This window comes from Trachypithecus francoisi, unplaced genomic scaffold (assembly GCF_009764315.1).
Source record: "Trachypithecus francoisi isolate TF-2019V2 unplaced genomic scaffold, Tfra_2.0 Lachesis_group5, whole genome shotgun sequence".
Classification (NCBI taxonomy): Eukaryota; Metazoa; Chordata; class Mammalia; order Primates; family Cercopithecidae; genus Trachypithecus; species Trachypithecus francoisi.
Window position 1 is genome coordinate 63,154,223 of NW_022681470.1, and position 15,206 is coordinate 63,169,428.

General features: G+C 42.6%; 1 protein-coding gene across 10 annotated transcripts in view; it reads left to right on the forward strand.

The window, feature by feature from the left end:
• SRGAP2 (SLIT-ROBO Rho GTPase activating protein 2) overlaps window positions 1–15,206 on the forward strand; it is a 255,006-nt gene that overhangs the window by 3,701 nt on the left and 236,099 nt on the right. For all 10 annotated transcript variants that reach the window (XM_033198076.1, XM_033198071.1, XM_033198073.1 and 7 more), the window contains exon 2: window positions 253–861. In XM_033198076.1, the coding sequence (XP_033053967.1) occupies window positions 795–861 (67 nt within the window). In that variant the 5' untranslated portion in view covers window positions 253–794. The remainder of the gene's footprint in view (window positions 1–252; window positions 862–15,206) is intronic.

A 15,206-nucleotide genomic window follows, 5' to 3' on the forward strand; every position in this document is an offset into this window, starting at 1 on the left:
GTTCCTGCAGTCCCCGCCCGAAGCCCGCGCAGGCGGCTGCTCCAAAGTGTTTTCTTTCAGCCTTAAAACAAAATCCGGAGGGAGCTTCCTTCCTCCCCACCTCGCCGCGCCGGGCTCTGCGGGCCAGGAGGCGTTAAGCCGACAGGAATGGGTCCAGGGCGGGCTCGGAACGACGTCCCCTACCCCACCCCCGCCGCGATTAGGATCTGCGCTCTGGCTGATCGCCCCCTCCCCCTTTTCCTGCATTTACAGGCAAGTGAACCGGAGCAAACGACTTCCGATCCAGTCTGCGCTGCTGCGGCTCCCTTTTGGGATTTGATTTGCAGCATCTTTGAGCCTCTACGACAAAAAACCGCGAAACACGCCCAGCCCTCCCCCGGTACCCCAAAAAGCACCCACTCCCTCCCGGGGACACAGCTGGGCGCGTCCACACCCCCGCAGCCCCACACCATGTTGTGCGGAAGGACTTCCACTCCCTGCCTGTGTCGTTGATGTCAGACCCCAGGCCAGCCTCCGGGCGCTGCAGTTCTCCCGGCTAATGCTGAGGCTGCGGCTCCGGCTCTAGCACAGGCACCAGCCGCCGCCGCACCCGGCCCCAGCGCCCACCGTCTGCATGTGCCCGCCGTAGCCGCCTGCCCAGCCCGCAGCCCGCGCTCCACGGAGCGCTGGAGACCACCGCGGGGGGCCCCTTCTGCCCTCGAGAGAAGCGTTCTTGGAGGTATTGATTTAGGTGGTTGGATTTTTTCCGTGGATCTATCAATTCACAATTCGAATTTGGAAGAAAGAAGGAAAACATGACGTCTCCAGCCAAATTCAAAAAGGATAAGGAGATCATAGCAGAGTATGATACTCAGGTCAAAGGTAAGGGCTTTGAAAAATAGCACACTGCAAATGCTCTGTGGACTGGTGAGGCGTGTATTTCCACCGTGATTTGCAGGTTGTTCATTTCTTTGGGTGGAGCAGATGGGGGCAGGCTGACCCCAGAGGTGGTTTGTTTTGTAGATGGGTCTGAACCTCCAAAGGATGGGCAGTGCCAGGGGCCATTGACACTGGAAAGGCATTTTTGGAGTGGGCTGTAGGAGTATCTTTGTAGGGCTGACTATGATTTTGGCAGCCCCTTCCCCCAAGCTGGACAGGGTGGGGGGAGGGGCAGGAGACTCTTAGAGAGAGAAAGGCACAATTTGCCTCCCGTTCTCTGGGTCAGGTTTCCTTAAAAGACAACTGAAATCTGACAGGTGTTTGGACGTTTGTTTCAGAGATTGAAGAGGAGTCCAGACAGAAAGGCAACCTTGAGAAGGTGTACCATTTGGAGAGCCTTGGGAGAGGCAGGGTTTTTCGGATGCACTATATTAAGACATAAGATTTGCTGTGGCATTGGCACCAAAAGTCCATTGCCACCTTGGGTGCACCTTGTACCTGCCTGGTCTCTGGTCGGCCTGCATACAATCAGAGATCATAGAATAAGGCCACCAACGCCCGGTCTCCACCCTCACCTAAATCTGAATAGAGTTGTTAGGGTAGCTGGTTGGTGCTGATTCTGGAAAATGGGAAGACATAATTGTTTAACCCTTCTGTGCTGTGACCCTCTGCTCCGGAAGACATGGTTTTAAAGCCCCATTTCCCTCTCCTGAAAAATGTGAAGGGTAAAGCGAAATGTGGACTAGGAGAAACCAAGTGACCTGTCTTCTCATCTAGTCGACTGTCTGACTTGCCTCATGAATAAGAGCCCTTACTCAGATAGCGTTTTTTAAACCAGTACTTCCCATAGGAAGGGTTCCTGTCTGTTAAAGAGCTGCAGCATGTGTTTGTGCAAGGCACTGTCCCTTCCTGGTCAGTCACTGGAAAGAGCCATGTGGCTTCAGCCCATTGAGACCTTAGCTGGGGAGTGGAAGAGGTGGGTGGCCTTGAATGTTACACCACATGGTTGGAGCTCTGGGTTTTCCTTTGTTTCAGAATACAGAGGGAGGGGCCCCTCCTTTCCCTGCACCAGTGCAAGGAGACCTTTTCCTGTCAGAGAGGACCTGGGAAGGGCCATGTCTCCCCTCTAGTGATTGCTGGGGGGTGGGGGTAGGGGTAGAGTTTGAAATGGGCAGCTCCCTTATCTCTTGGAAGGTTGGAAGGTAGTCTGAAGTCCTCATTGTACCTACAGGATCTTTTTTATGTCATTAGTTTGGTCAATGCTGGAGGTACCCTAAGGGGCCTTCTATCCACTTAGATGAAAACATTGGTAGGTTTATTACAGAGATGGGGGGGTTGACTGATTGTTAGCTTCAGTTGAACTGGGATTGAGAGAGGTGTGGTTGTGAGTTATAATTGAGGTCTTGGCCTCTTGTCACTGTTCATAATCCAGGCCTGTTTTTGTAAACAATAGGCCACTGACCTCCATGTCCTGTCCAGATGCACTGCATTTGCTCTTGGAATCCCCCCTGCAGTTTTAACCAGATATGTCTTTTTTTTTTTTGTACACATCCTATTCTTAAACTGTTGCCATCGGGAGTGTTAATAACTTTGATCTTCCCAGATTTCTCTCCAGAAGCATGCCATTTGACTAAGGTGCAGAGTAATTTTAAATGTTTATTTTTTGGAAGGTTCAAGGCGATAGGTGTTAATAGAACCCTATCTGCCAATTTCTTTTTGGCAAAGGATTTCTCAAGAGTGTCTCAAAATTAAACACTTCGGATATTTACAAACATTGCTCATTGAGATGATGTAATGCAGATGGCTATTTGGGTTTTCTCTTCAACCTTGCCACAAACAGGAGACTGTTTTGCTTTGCTCTGATATTTTTCCATTGATACTATTCAGGATCATAGAATTTAATAGGTGGCTGAGCATGATGTCTTATTCCGAGAAGGTGCATGATGAATGCTTATGGAACTGATTTGAATAGTTTAGTCCTTCATTTTACAGCTGAGGAGAATACAGAGAACTGAAGAGGCTTGTCCAAGGTCACACAGCTAGATGGTGGCAGATCTGAAACTAGAAACAGGTTTACCAACTCTCAATTCCCTATTCTGTATCTTTACTATGAAACATCATCTGACCAGGGTGGGAAAAAATAAAAAATTCTTAAGGAGCCCAAATCTGTCAATGAATAATGGTAGTAATAATGATAATGATAATAGTAGATTACATTTTGGTTGCTCATTATGTTCCAGTCTGTCCCAAGTGCTTTAAATGAATGGTCTGGTTTAATCCTCACATCAACCCAGGAAATGGGTATTATTATCACCTTCCATTCACCATATAAGGAAACTGAGGCTTAGAGAGAATGAGAAGCCCTTCCAAGGTTACACAGCCAAACCATGGCAGCTTGACTTCATTCCTTTATTCATTAACTATTTATTGAGTGCTTCCTATGTGTTCTGGGGATTGGCAATACAGCTGTGAAGAAGAAAAAGTCTCCACCCTTGTGGAGCTTATATTCTGGAAGCTGGGCTGTCTATGGAACAGCGCAGAATTTGGAGACAAAGGGCCTGCGATCTGATTTGGCTCTGCCCCCCAATAGCTAGAAGCCCTGGGTCAGAATTATTATGAGTGTCAGCTTTTTATGTGTTATATGGGACTCATGGTGCTGCCAGACTTACTTCTCTTACAGATGCCAAGATAAAAAGAAAATTACTGTAACAGCTATGCTGTTTGGTTTGGTGGTTATGTGCAGTTTTTAGAATCAAAGGGATTCAGGTTTAAATCTTGGTTCTGTCGGTTGCTAGCCTTTCACTTCGGGCAAGTTACCTGACTTGTCTGAGCCTCAGTTTTCCTATTTGGAAAATAGGTAAAATAAAATAGATTTCCTAAGGTAATAGTGAGTTGTTGATGAGATATATAAATTATTTAGAACAATATCTGGCACTTGTAAGTGCTCAGTAATGGTACGGTCTACTCTGTGAGCCTTTCTTTTGCTGAATTGGGCTATTGAGACTGCATTGCATATTCACTCCCAAAGTGCCAGCTATTAAATGATAGGAAATAAGTCAAGGAATGAAACTTGAGTTCTAGCTTAAGTTCATTTAGTCGTAACAAAAGATCTCGAGTCAGTCACTTAAACCCTCTGGACATCAGTTTCTTTTTCTGTTAGTGAACAAGTAAACTAATTATTGGCCACTGTGGTTCTGCATGTCTTTGACCAGAGTCCCAGGTCCTGTTTTTTCAGTCAGAATTGTTTGAGTCAAATGGACTCTAAATGGGACCCTCATCTCATGGGACCCTTTCTGGGACCCTCTCTATCCCTTAATTTTGCCTCCCTATAAACCACCTGCTTGCATGTGCCCTGAGGAACTCCTGAGGCTTCAGCCCCAACCCTACCCCAGAGTGGTTTTATGAGGGGTGTGCCTTCTTAGTCAGCCTGCATTGTAGTGTCTTCTTAAAAACCATCATTGTTTCTGGTTTGTGGGTGCTCAGGTTCCTTTGAAAGTTCATGCCTCTCGATGTCTGACTGAAAGCAATAATATTCTTAGTCTTTTTACATAGTAGCTCTTTCCGATTTACAATGTGCTTTCATATGTGGTTGTCCCTCAGTATCCTCAGGGAATTGGTTCTAGGAGTGCCCCCACTTCCCCCAGGATACCAAAATCTTCAGATGCTCAAGTCCCTGATAAATAATGGTGTAGTATTTGCATACAACCTATGTACATACATCCTCCTGTATACTTTAAATCATCTCTAGATTACTTATAATAGCTAATACAGTGTAAATGCTATGTAAATAGTTGTTAAAATGCTTTTAAAATTCATATTATTTTAAATTGTTATATTATTATTTTTATTGGTTTTTTTTTTTTTTTTCCTGAATATTTGCCATTCCCATTTGTTTGAATCTGTGGATATGGAACCTGCAGGTATGGAGGGCTGATGTACAATGATCTCTGGAAATTCTTTACAACCCTGGTCATATTCATGGTCATAACCTGAAGCCTTTGGCCTCTAGCCTGTTAGCTTGTTGCTGGGATTGGAGCAGCGAAAGTGGTAAGGTGCAGGGCATGGTTACCAGGGTTGTGAATCTGGGTGGTATTTGGGTGAATACACATGACTGTATACAGTCCCAGCTGTTGTTCTTTCCTTATTTAAGGCCCGTTTCCTTTACTCTCTCTATACCTTGAGTTTTTACAGTCTCCCAGAAAGCTTGAGATTGACGTTCATGCAAATATTCCAGGAGAAATAGTCTGAAACAGAGTGGCACTATATGCTGAGCAGTCACATTTTCTTTCTTGAGAACATTAGGGGTCTTGTCTTTTTTTTTTTTTATGTCTTAGGAGAACAGTGTGTGTGTACCACAGAGCTGGAAGTGAAATTTTGTAATTTCCATCTGGAGCATTGTGATAGAAAAAGTGCAGGCCTTTGCCTGGAACAGTTTAACCCTTTCAGGACCCTTCAGGAGCAGGAGATGAAATTTAAAACTGGAGTCATATTGTGTATGTATATGTACTTGGGAATGCTGATGCCTGGTATATAAACAAGCTTTTTCCCTTGGGAGGTCTGAGCAATTTTTCATTCACGCCAAAAAAGGTCTTCTCCAAAGCTTCTTTCCTCACAGCTCCCATTCCCCAAGGGAGCTTTAAATATAATCAGTTAATCAGTTTTAAATATAATCAGTTAAATATAATCAGTTTGAAAAGCTGCAGTAAAACATTTAGTTGGAATCCTCAAGCAGATGCTGTCATTTTCCTGTAAGATGATTGAGGGCTCCTCATCCCTTGCTCAGGGGAAAAAACAGCAACAAAAAAAGCTACTCTGCATTAGTAAGGTGAACTCCTGGAAGAAAATGAAGCTCTTGGAAACATTCAAGTACCATACTCTACATCTTGCAGTTGAAAGACCCTGGAGGAAGGTGGTGGGCAAGGAGCCAGGAGATGCAGTGTACTGTGCAAAGAAGCAGTAGTTGGAAACAGTGTTGGTGAGGGGTCCTTAACTTTTTCAATTTCAGGTGTTCTTTTGGGGAATGAGAACAGAAATTTCCTTTGAAGAAGCCTATCTGGTAGTTATGGCCACATCCATTATGTATCATGCAGTTTGAAAGCTTCGACAGGCTCTGATCATTTCTCTGCTATGAGGTGTCCAGAGTTTGACCTAGCTGCAGTATGTAGGCGCCCTTACTATTAAAATCAGCAGGTGCCCAGACCCTGACTCCCCATTATTCATTCCAGATAAATTGGGCTACCCAGTGACACCTGTAGAGTTCTCCTTCCAGAAGTGAGAACTCTTCATGGGAATTGTGCTTACCTTATACCCTTGACCTCTGACAACTACGTTAGGAAAATATGTCATATTGCAGGGAAAAAGCAGTTGGTATGTAGATTTCTGGTTGTAATAAAATTAAAATGAACAGTTTTAACCTGGTGTCAGCTCCAGAATTGACTTTTTGGGGAATTTGGGAAAGTTGCCTTGGAAGTTGGTTTAAAAATAAATAATAGCAGCACTTAAAAGCATTTTTAAAAATTACAAAATTAACACCCTTACTGATTTTACAATAATGTGTAGGAACTCTCATATCTCCCTTACTCTCTGTAATAATGGTAGAATACACAGGAGGCTGACCATCTTAACCATTCTAGAGTACAGTTCAGTAGCATTAAGCACATTCACATTGTTGTGCAACCATCACTACCATCCATCTATGCGACTCTTTTCATCTTGCAAAACTGAAACTTTATACCCATTAAACAATAACTCCCTATTCCCTCCTGCCCCTATCTCTGGCAAGCATCATTGTACTTTGTCTCCATTTGATAACTCCAGATACTGCAGGTAAGTGGAATCATAGTGTATACATTTTTTGTTACTGGCTTATTTCACTTCCTGTAATGTCCTCAAAGTTCATCCATGTTGTAGCATATGTCCAAATTTCTTTTTTAAGGTTGAATAATATTTAATTGTGGCCGGGTGCAGTGGCTCAAGCCTGTAATCCCAGCACTTTGGGAGGTCGAGACGGGCGGATCACGAGGTCAGGAGATCGAGACCATCCTGGCTGACACGGTGAAACCCCGTCTCTACTAAAAAATACAAAAAACTAGCCCGGCAAGGTGGCGGGCGCCTGTAGTCCCAGCTACTCCGGAGGCTGAGGCAGGAGAATGGCGTAAACCCGGGAGGCGGAGCTTGCAGTGAGCTGAGATCCGGCCACTGCACTCCAGCCTGGGCGACAGAGCGAGACTCCGTCTCCAAAAAAAAAAAAAATTTAATTGTATATATATACCCCATTTTGTTTACCCATTCGTTCATTGATGAACACTTGGGTTGCTTCTATCGTTTGCCTATTTTGAATAATGCTGCTGTGAACATAGGTGTAACATAGGTGTATTCTTTTTTTTTTCTTTTTTTTTTTCAGATGGGGTATCACTCTGTCACCCAGGCTGGATTGCAGTGGCTTGATCATGGCTCACTGCAGCCTTGACTTCCTGGGCTCAAGTGATCCTCCCACCTCAGCCTCCCAAGTAACTGGGGCTATAGGCACATGCTACCACACCTGGCTAGTTTTAAAATTTTTTGTAGAGATGAAGTCTCCCTGCATTGCACAGGCTGGTTATTTTTTTAAAAGGTACACTCTACCGAAGTTTTACAAGCCTGTATATACATTTCTATATAATCACTTGTCCTGATACATTTTTTAAACTTAAGGTTTTAATATATGCATTAGCTTATATATTAGTATATTAATTATAAAGTTGTACACCTTTTAATAATTACATGAATTACTAAACTTTTACCATATTTTTAATAGCTTTATTGAGATTTAATTGACATTTAATAAATTGCACATATTTAAGGTATACGATTTTATAGACTTTGACATATATAACACCCATAAAACCAACACAGTCAAGATAGTGAATCTAATCATTACCCTCAAAGTTTCTTCATTATAATGTATTAATAAGCCAGTACTATTGGCCAGGCACGGTGGCTCACATCTGTAATCCTAGCACTTTGGGAGGCCAAGGTGGGAGGATTGCTTGAACCCAGGAGTTCAAGACTGAACCGGGAAACATAGTGGGACCCCATCTCTGCAAGGAAAGAAAAAAACAAACAAACTGGCTGGGCACGGTGGCTTATGCCTGTAATCCCAGGACTTTGGGAGGCTTAGGTGGGCAGATCACCTGAGGTCAGGAGTTCAAGACCAGCTTGGCCAATATGGTGAAACTCTGTCTCTGCTAAAAATAAAAAAAATAGCTGGGTGTGGTGGCAGACACCTGTAATCCCAGCTACTCGGGAGGCTGAGGCACGAGAATCCCTTGAACCTGGGAGACAGAGGTTGCAGTGAGCCGAGATCTCGCCATTGCAGTGCAGCCTGGGCAACTAGAGCGAGACTCCATTTCAAAAAAAAAAAAAGAAAATTATCTGGGTGTGATGGCACATACCTGTAGACCTAGGCTGTCTTAGGAGGATGAAGCAGGATTGCTTGAGCCCAGGAGTTCGAGATTGTAGGGAGCCATGATTGCACTATTGCTCTCTAGCCTAGGTGACAGAGCTAATAATTATGTTATAGAAAAGGCATTAGCTTCAAGATAACTAAGTGAAAGCCTGGTATTAACAAATTTTAAAAAGTAACATAATGATCTAAGCTACCCAGATTAGTTTCTGGAAAATTTGTTTAACCAAGACAACTCCAGGGGAAGTCGGGTTAATAAATGTATCTCAGCCATTACTCTGCTTTTAGGAGGGAAGGTACAGGATGGAGTGAGAAAGAAAAGAAAAAAAATCATGGCCATGTTAGGAGTGGACTAATGACAGTATCTATTTACATATAGATATGGCTTGGCCGGGCGCAGTGGCTTACGCCTGTAATGCCAGCACTTTGGGAGGCCAAGGTGGATGGATCACCTGAGGTCAGGAGTTCAAGACCAGCCTGGCCAACGTGGTAAAACCTCATCTCTACAAAAATACAAAAATTAGCTGGGCGTGGTGGGGTGCCTGTAATACCAGCTACTCAGGAGGCTGAGGGAGGAGAGCCGCTTGAATCCAGGAGGTGGAGGTTGCAGTGAGCGAGATTGTGCCACTGCACTCCAGCCTGGGTGACAGAGCAAGCCTCCATCTCAAAAACAAAAAACAAATGAAAAAATAGATCTGGCTTGAACCAGTCTTAGGGCCTCATGCCTTTTTAGAAGGGGTCACAAATGAGCCAGATGTCAAGGAGAGGGTCTAGGGGCTCCCACTGGAGATCTACTCAAAATATTTTTAATATGGCTTCTTTCTTCTAATGATTGACTTCCTATTGCCTGCTAAATACAGACCAACTTTCTAAGGTAGACATGAACTTCCTTCTCAGTCTGACTGCAACCTCTTGTTTCAACCACATTTTTTATTTTGTTTTAGGAGGACTGGAAGTCTAACTTGACTGCTTACCATTCTTTAAACACATAGACTACTAGCTAACGTTTGCTCTTTGTTGGATGCTTACCACTTACTAGACATTATGCTAAATACTTTATGTTGATTATTCCATAATCCTTACTTCAACTTTAGGAAAAAGATGTTACTAGTATCCCATTTTACTGATTAAAAAAATGAGGTGTAGGACATTCAGTTATTCCCCCAGGGTCTGCAACTGGTGAATGATGGAATAGGAACCTTGGTTGTTGCCAGAGTCTAAGTTCTGCATGTTGTTCATGGAATGCCCCTTTTTCGCTGCCCAGTCTCGTATCTTCACCTTTTGAAATCTCACCCTTCTGCCGGGTGCAGTGGATCACCTGAGGTCGGGAGTTCGAGACCAGCCTGACTAACATGGTGAAACCCCGTCTCTACTTAAAATATAAAATTAGCTGGGGGTGGTGGCACATGCCTGTAATCCCAGCTACTTGTGAGGCCGAGGCAGGAGAATAACTGGAACCCAGGAGCTGGATGGAGGTTGCTGTGAGCCGAGATCACGCCATTGCACTCCAGCCTGGGCAATAAGAGTGAAACTCCATCTCAAAAAAAAAACAAAAAAAAAAAAAACTCACCTTTCTGGTACAGCCCAACGTTTCTGGGATTCCTTCCTTAATTGCTCTGACCAGAAATAACCCTTCTTTTCTATTTCACCCACACAGTACTTCTCTTAATAGCTCTCATATGGCATTGATCTCATACTGCCTTATGTTTGGAATATTTGTATTTCATTCTTTTTTCTTCTACCAGACTTCTGAATGTAGGAATGTTTTGAAGTTGTGTAGTGCAATGCAAAGAATATAGGCTCTGGAACCAGCCCTCAGTTGGAGTCTTGTCAACTTCACTTCCTTGCTGTGTGACTTTGCTCAAGTCACTCAGCTTCTCTTCCAAGTCTCCTCTTCTGTGACATGGAGATAATGAGACCTGTCTTGCTATTGCAGTTGTGTTTAGAGTACTGGCTCAGTGTATGGCAAATATTAAATGCTAAATAAAAAGTTTATTATAAGGTTCCTTCAGATAGCAAACGTGTCTGGAAGACTATTGTAGCTCAAATGGTGGCTCTCGGTAAACACTTATTGTCTATAGTACTGAATAAATAAATGGATGACCTAACTACTGCAAATAATCTTTTGGAAGTAGTTTAATTGTATCCTTACACTACATCTTGCACAATGTCACCAGACTGATTTTTAAAAACTCATTTTTTTTTTTGCTAAGGTCATAGCATAAAAGACTGTTACTATTAATCACTTCCCACTTACCCTGCTTACATTTTATACCACCTTACAGCTGAACTGCCTCTAGTTTCCTTTCTTTATCATGTTGTGTCATGGTTTGTGCTTTATCCATGCTGTGCCCTCTCTTTGGAATGGGTCCTCTTCCTTGAACCTGGAAAACTTATTCATCCTTTAAAAAGCCCAGCTCAGATGCCACCCCTCCAGGAAGTCTTCTCTGCTCCCCTGTGCAACATCCCAAGCAGGATTCCTTAGCATCTTCTCTTGCCTTCTGCACAGAGTTCATCAGTACGCTCTCAGCATCTCCTCTGCAGTGTCTTTGTACACTCTTGTATTATTGCACTCATCATATTACATGGCAATCTCTTCGTTTACATCTCTTTGTTTACAATTCACTGAACACCTTCAGGAAAAAACAGTCTTTTATTCATTTCTGCATGTCCAGCTCCTGACACATAGTAAGCACTACGGTGTTTATAAGTTGAATTGAACTGTCTTCTGAGTTGAGTTTGGATGTGACAGTGCCATGATGGCATGCTTCTGCATTTCTCCCCCACTCCAGTAAGAAACCCATGTTAATATTATTTGAAATTTGATATAGATTAAACATTGTGAATATTTGCATTATACAAAGACAAGTACAAACTACATAGCCTTATGGATCCTCCCCCATGGGGGTGTGTTTCTCCTTAAATTTATTACGGGCACGGTCCGCTTTAGAATCACTGCCCTCTTTAGAATCACTGCCCTAGAGCTATACTTGAGTTGACCAAATTTCTTCAGTCACATCTCTTACCTTGCAAACCAAGAAAAATGTTAACACTGAAATTCCCAAGAGTTTAAAACAATCATAAGGCTTTCTGTAATTGAAGCAAAAACCCATTCTACATTTGCCCAGGATTTATTCACCATTTTTATCAGGCACTAAAAGTCTAAGTTTGAGAAAGTTCGTCTGTCTTGACCTGGAGTTAAAACTGGGTTGACTTGAAAAAGGAACTATTTTGTTACTCTTTCGAATCACGGTGTGGAGAGAGTTATTGCCTGGTTAGAAGCAGTTGTGAGATCTTTGGTAAATGGGGAAGGAAAGGTCCTAAGGGACAAGCAGGAAAATGGTCCCTTTTGAGTTTTCAAGTCATTCGGTATGAAATAGCCTTGACCTTATTAATATGTTGTGAATGAATGGTTCTGAACTTGAAATATGTATTTATGTGGAGGAAAAACAGTTGGGACATGTTCCTCCATTTTGGTGTATATTTTAGGATGTCATCCTTTAGGGAGAAGGCAGATTCTCTTTGGGTTTTTTTTTTTTTTTTTCTTCTTAACCATATCTTCTAAATGCATTAATCAGTGGAGAGGTGACCCAGAAGTCACTGTGAAAGTTGGGACCTTATCTTTGCTGTTTGATCCCAGATCTTGCATTTAAAATCATGGCATGGTGGGCAGGATCTGAATACTCTCCCTGGAGAAGATGACCCTGACAGCCATGGGTGGCTGGGTGGCCAGGGCTCCACAGGAGGACAAAGCATAGAAAACAAAGGGACTCAAGAACATGAGGTGGCCATGACAAGCCATGCCATAAGCTTTATGAAATATGTCTTGTTTCTGAAGAGTTGGCAGCCAACTCTTTTCTCCAAACATTGAAATCCCTTAGAAATTTGCTTCCTTTTCCCATTAGTTTTTTTGTGTGCGTGTGTTTATTGTTTTGGTAGGCGGTGGAGATGCTGCACCAGAGCTTGTCAGATGAGTAAGCTGCTCTTTGGGAAGACATCTTGACTGAGGTACCTATTCTGGAGCAACATTTCTTTTGGGCCAATATAGTACTTTGTAACACGTTGAGCTAGAGGATTCTATACAGGCAGAATGATCCTAAGGGAAAGAGTGCTGGATTGGGAGGCAGAAAGCTTGGGTTCTAGTTTAGCTTTGTCATTTACTACCGTGATTTTGGAGATAACTCACCTAAGTTTCCACCTAAGGTCTCAAAATCCCTAGTTTCCCTATAAAATCCCTATAAAATGGGAACAACAATTCTTGGCCCTTATAATGATGATGATGATGGCTAGCATTTATCAAGTGCTTCTTATGTCTCAGCTCTGTTTTAGGTGCTTTACATATATGAACTCATGAATTTCTCAACAGCCCTGTGAGGTAGCTGCTATTATTATCCCCATTTTACAGATGACGCACAATGAGGTTAAATAACTTGCTCTGAAGCACATGGCTAGTAAGTGATGAGGACAGATTATGAACCCAAGCTGACTTAACACTGATGTGAGGCTGAAATGAAAGAATTCAGTTGAAACTATGAGATGCTGTATACACTCAGTTGATTGTCCTCATTTCCTAGTAACTTGTTACAATAAAGAATTAATGCAGTGTTTTAAATGTCTTTCTGTTACATACCTACTCTACCTCCCTATGCCTTGCTCTTCTCATCTAAAAAACTAGGGGTTAAACATTAGGAACTTTCTAAGATCCTTCCAGCTTTCAGGGTTCATGATTCTTGCTTATTAATATGTTGAAGATTGGGCGGGCTGGGTAGCTCAAGCCTGTAATCCCAGCACTTTGGGAGGGCGAGGCGGGCCGATCATCTAAAGTCAGGAGTTCAAGACCAGCCTGGCCAACATGGTGAAACCCTGTCTCTACTAAAAATACAAAAATTAGCCGGGCATGGTGGCGGGCGCCTATCATTAATCTCAGCTACTTGGGAGCCTGAGGCAAGAGAATCACTTGAACCTGGGAGGCAGAGGTTGCAGTGAGCCCAGATCGCACCATTGCACTCCAGCCTAGGTGACAGAGCAAGACTCCGTCTCAAAAACAAACAAAAAAGATGTTGAAGATGATGATTTGTCCCTTTTAAGTAGACACACTTGAAAGTACAAAAACCATTGTATTCTCTGAATGACATTCTTTCCACCCCCAGAACTTGCCATGCCTGCATGGCTGCTGCACACTTATGGAGGGTAGGCCCCAGGTGGTAGGTAGTACCAAAGTGGCAGCTGACCTGGAGAGCAGTTGAAATGATACTTGTTGAAATATCACGATCTAATAGGAAGATGTGCCTCACAGCTGGAGAAAAATCGAGGAGTGAGAGAGTTACTTGATCGGCCTACAGGTGAACTTGTGACTGGATCACTAGGGACAATGAATGCTTTAATCAGGATAACTATTAAACTTTGGACTTCCAGTAAGCTCAGAGACTTCCAGAGTTAGAAAATTCCCTGCGGTAACTGGTTTGTATGGTTTTCCCGGTCCATGTTGGTGGGCCAGAAATGGAATTTGTGTAACTCTTGGTATTATCTTTATGTTGTTGTGTACAGTACTTAAATTTAAAAGAAGAAGGAAGTTTATTGTCCTTAATGAAAATTAAAGAAATAAGGAAGTGGGAGGCTCTTAATCTCTGACATCTGGTCTGGGACAAACCTAGGGGAGGCAGTGTGGTTATGGAACTGGTATAGGGTTGATCTAGACATCTGGGTTATTTGGGAAGTGCCTTCAGGCCCTTTTAGGATGTGGAGTGGCCTCTTGCCTCTTACATTGCTCTTTATATATTAGGCCCTTTGTCAACTAAGGGATTTCTTTGAGGATTGTGATGAAGCATGCCGTAATGTGGAATTGAAATGTTTTTGTGTTTATGTTTGTTTTATTTTCACCTAATGAATAGGCTAAGTAGCAGTCTGTTGTTTTAAATGAGTACTATTAATAATAATGACAACTCATATTTTTATCATTACAGCATTTAAAAAATATCGTTCATAGAGAGGAAGAAATGTAGAGTAACGGAGGACAAACTTTGTAATGTTGAAGATGTCATTCCACCTTTGGGATTCTCAGCTTCTCAGCTGGAAAGTGGAAAGATGGATTACTAGTTCCTTGCTTCATGATTTTTAGGACATATGAACAAAAAATGGTTATTGTTAAGTGAGTTGTCACATAGAGTCTGGATGTTGATTATTGTCCTGGGGGAAGGATAGAAACCAGAGAATAGATAGCACAGGTTCTTCCTACTCCCCTCTCCTGCTTCTGGGTTAAGATTTCATCTTTATTTTCTTTGTTTTCTTCTTAAAGGTTTCATCTTTAAACGACATTAATTAGGCTTTGTGTTTTTAGCCATTATTAGAGTCCGTTGTGCTGTATCTCTTGATCTCTCTTATTTATTCAGTGATTTGTGGTTATGTAAGTTATCTCAGTTCTTTGCTGTCAGCAATTTTAAATCAAACATTGAAGCATTTTGGGTGGGTGACGTGTTACTTTGATTAATGAGTTCTTGATCTGGATATTTTAAGGCCAGTAACAACATAATGTGGAAACACCTAATTCTCCTTAAAACTACAATAGTGTTTTCACTGCCAAAGCTGAAACGGATTTGTGCCAGTTACTTCTTTCTAACAGTGAATGTGTGTGTATGAGCTTTCTGTTGCTGTTTTGGCCAGGGAGCAGGACTGCCAGTCCAGAAAGGCCAGCTCTTCTGGATTCAGTAGCAAAAGAGTTAATCATTAAGCAGAAACAGAAACCTCCCAAATTTCTAACCTTCTCTTGCGTTAAATCTCCTTACTCCTATTAGAAGAAAAGGCATATGCACACTTATGCATGCGCGTGTGCGCATGCACACACAAC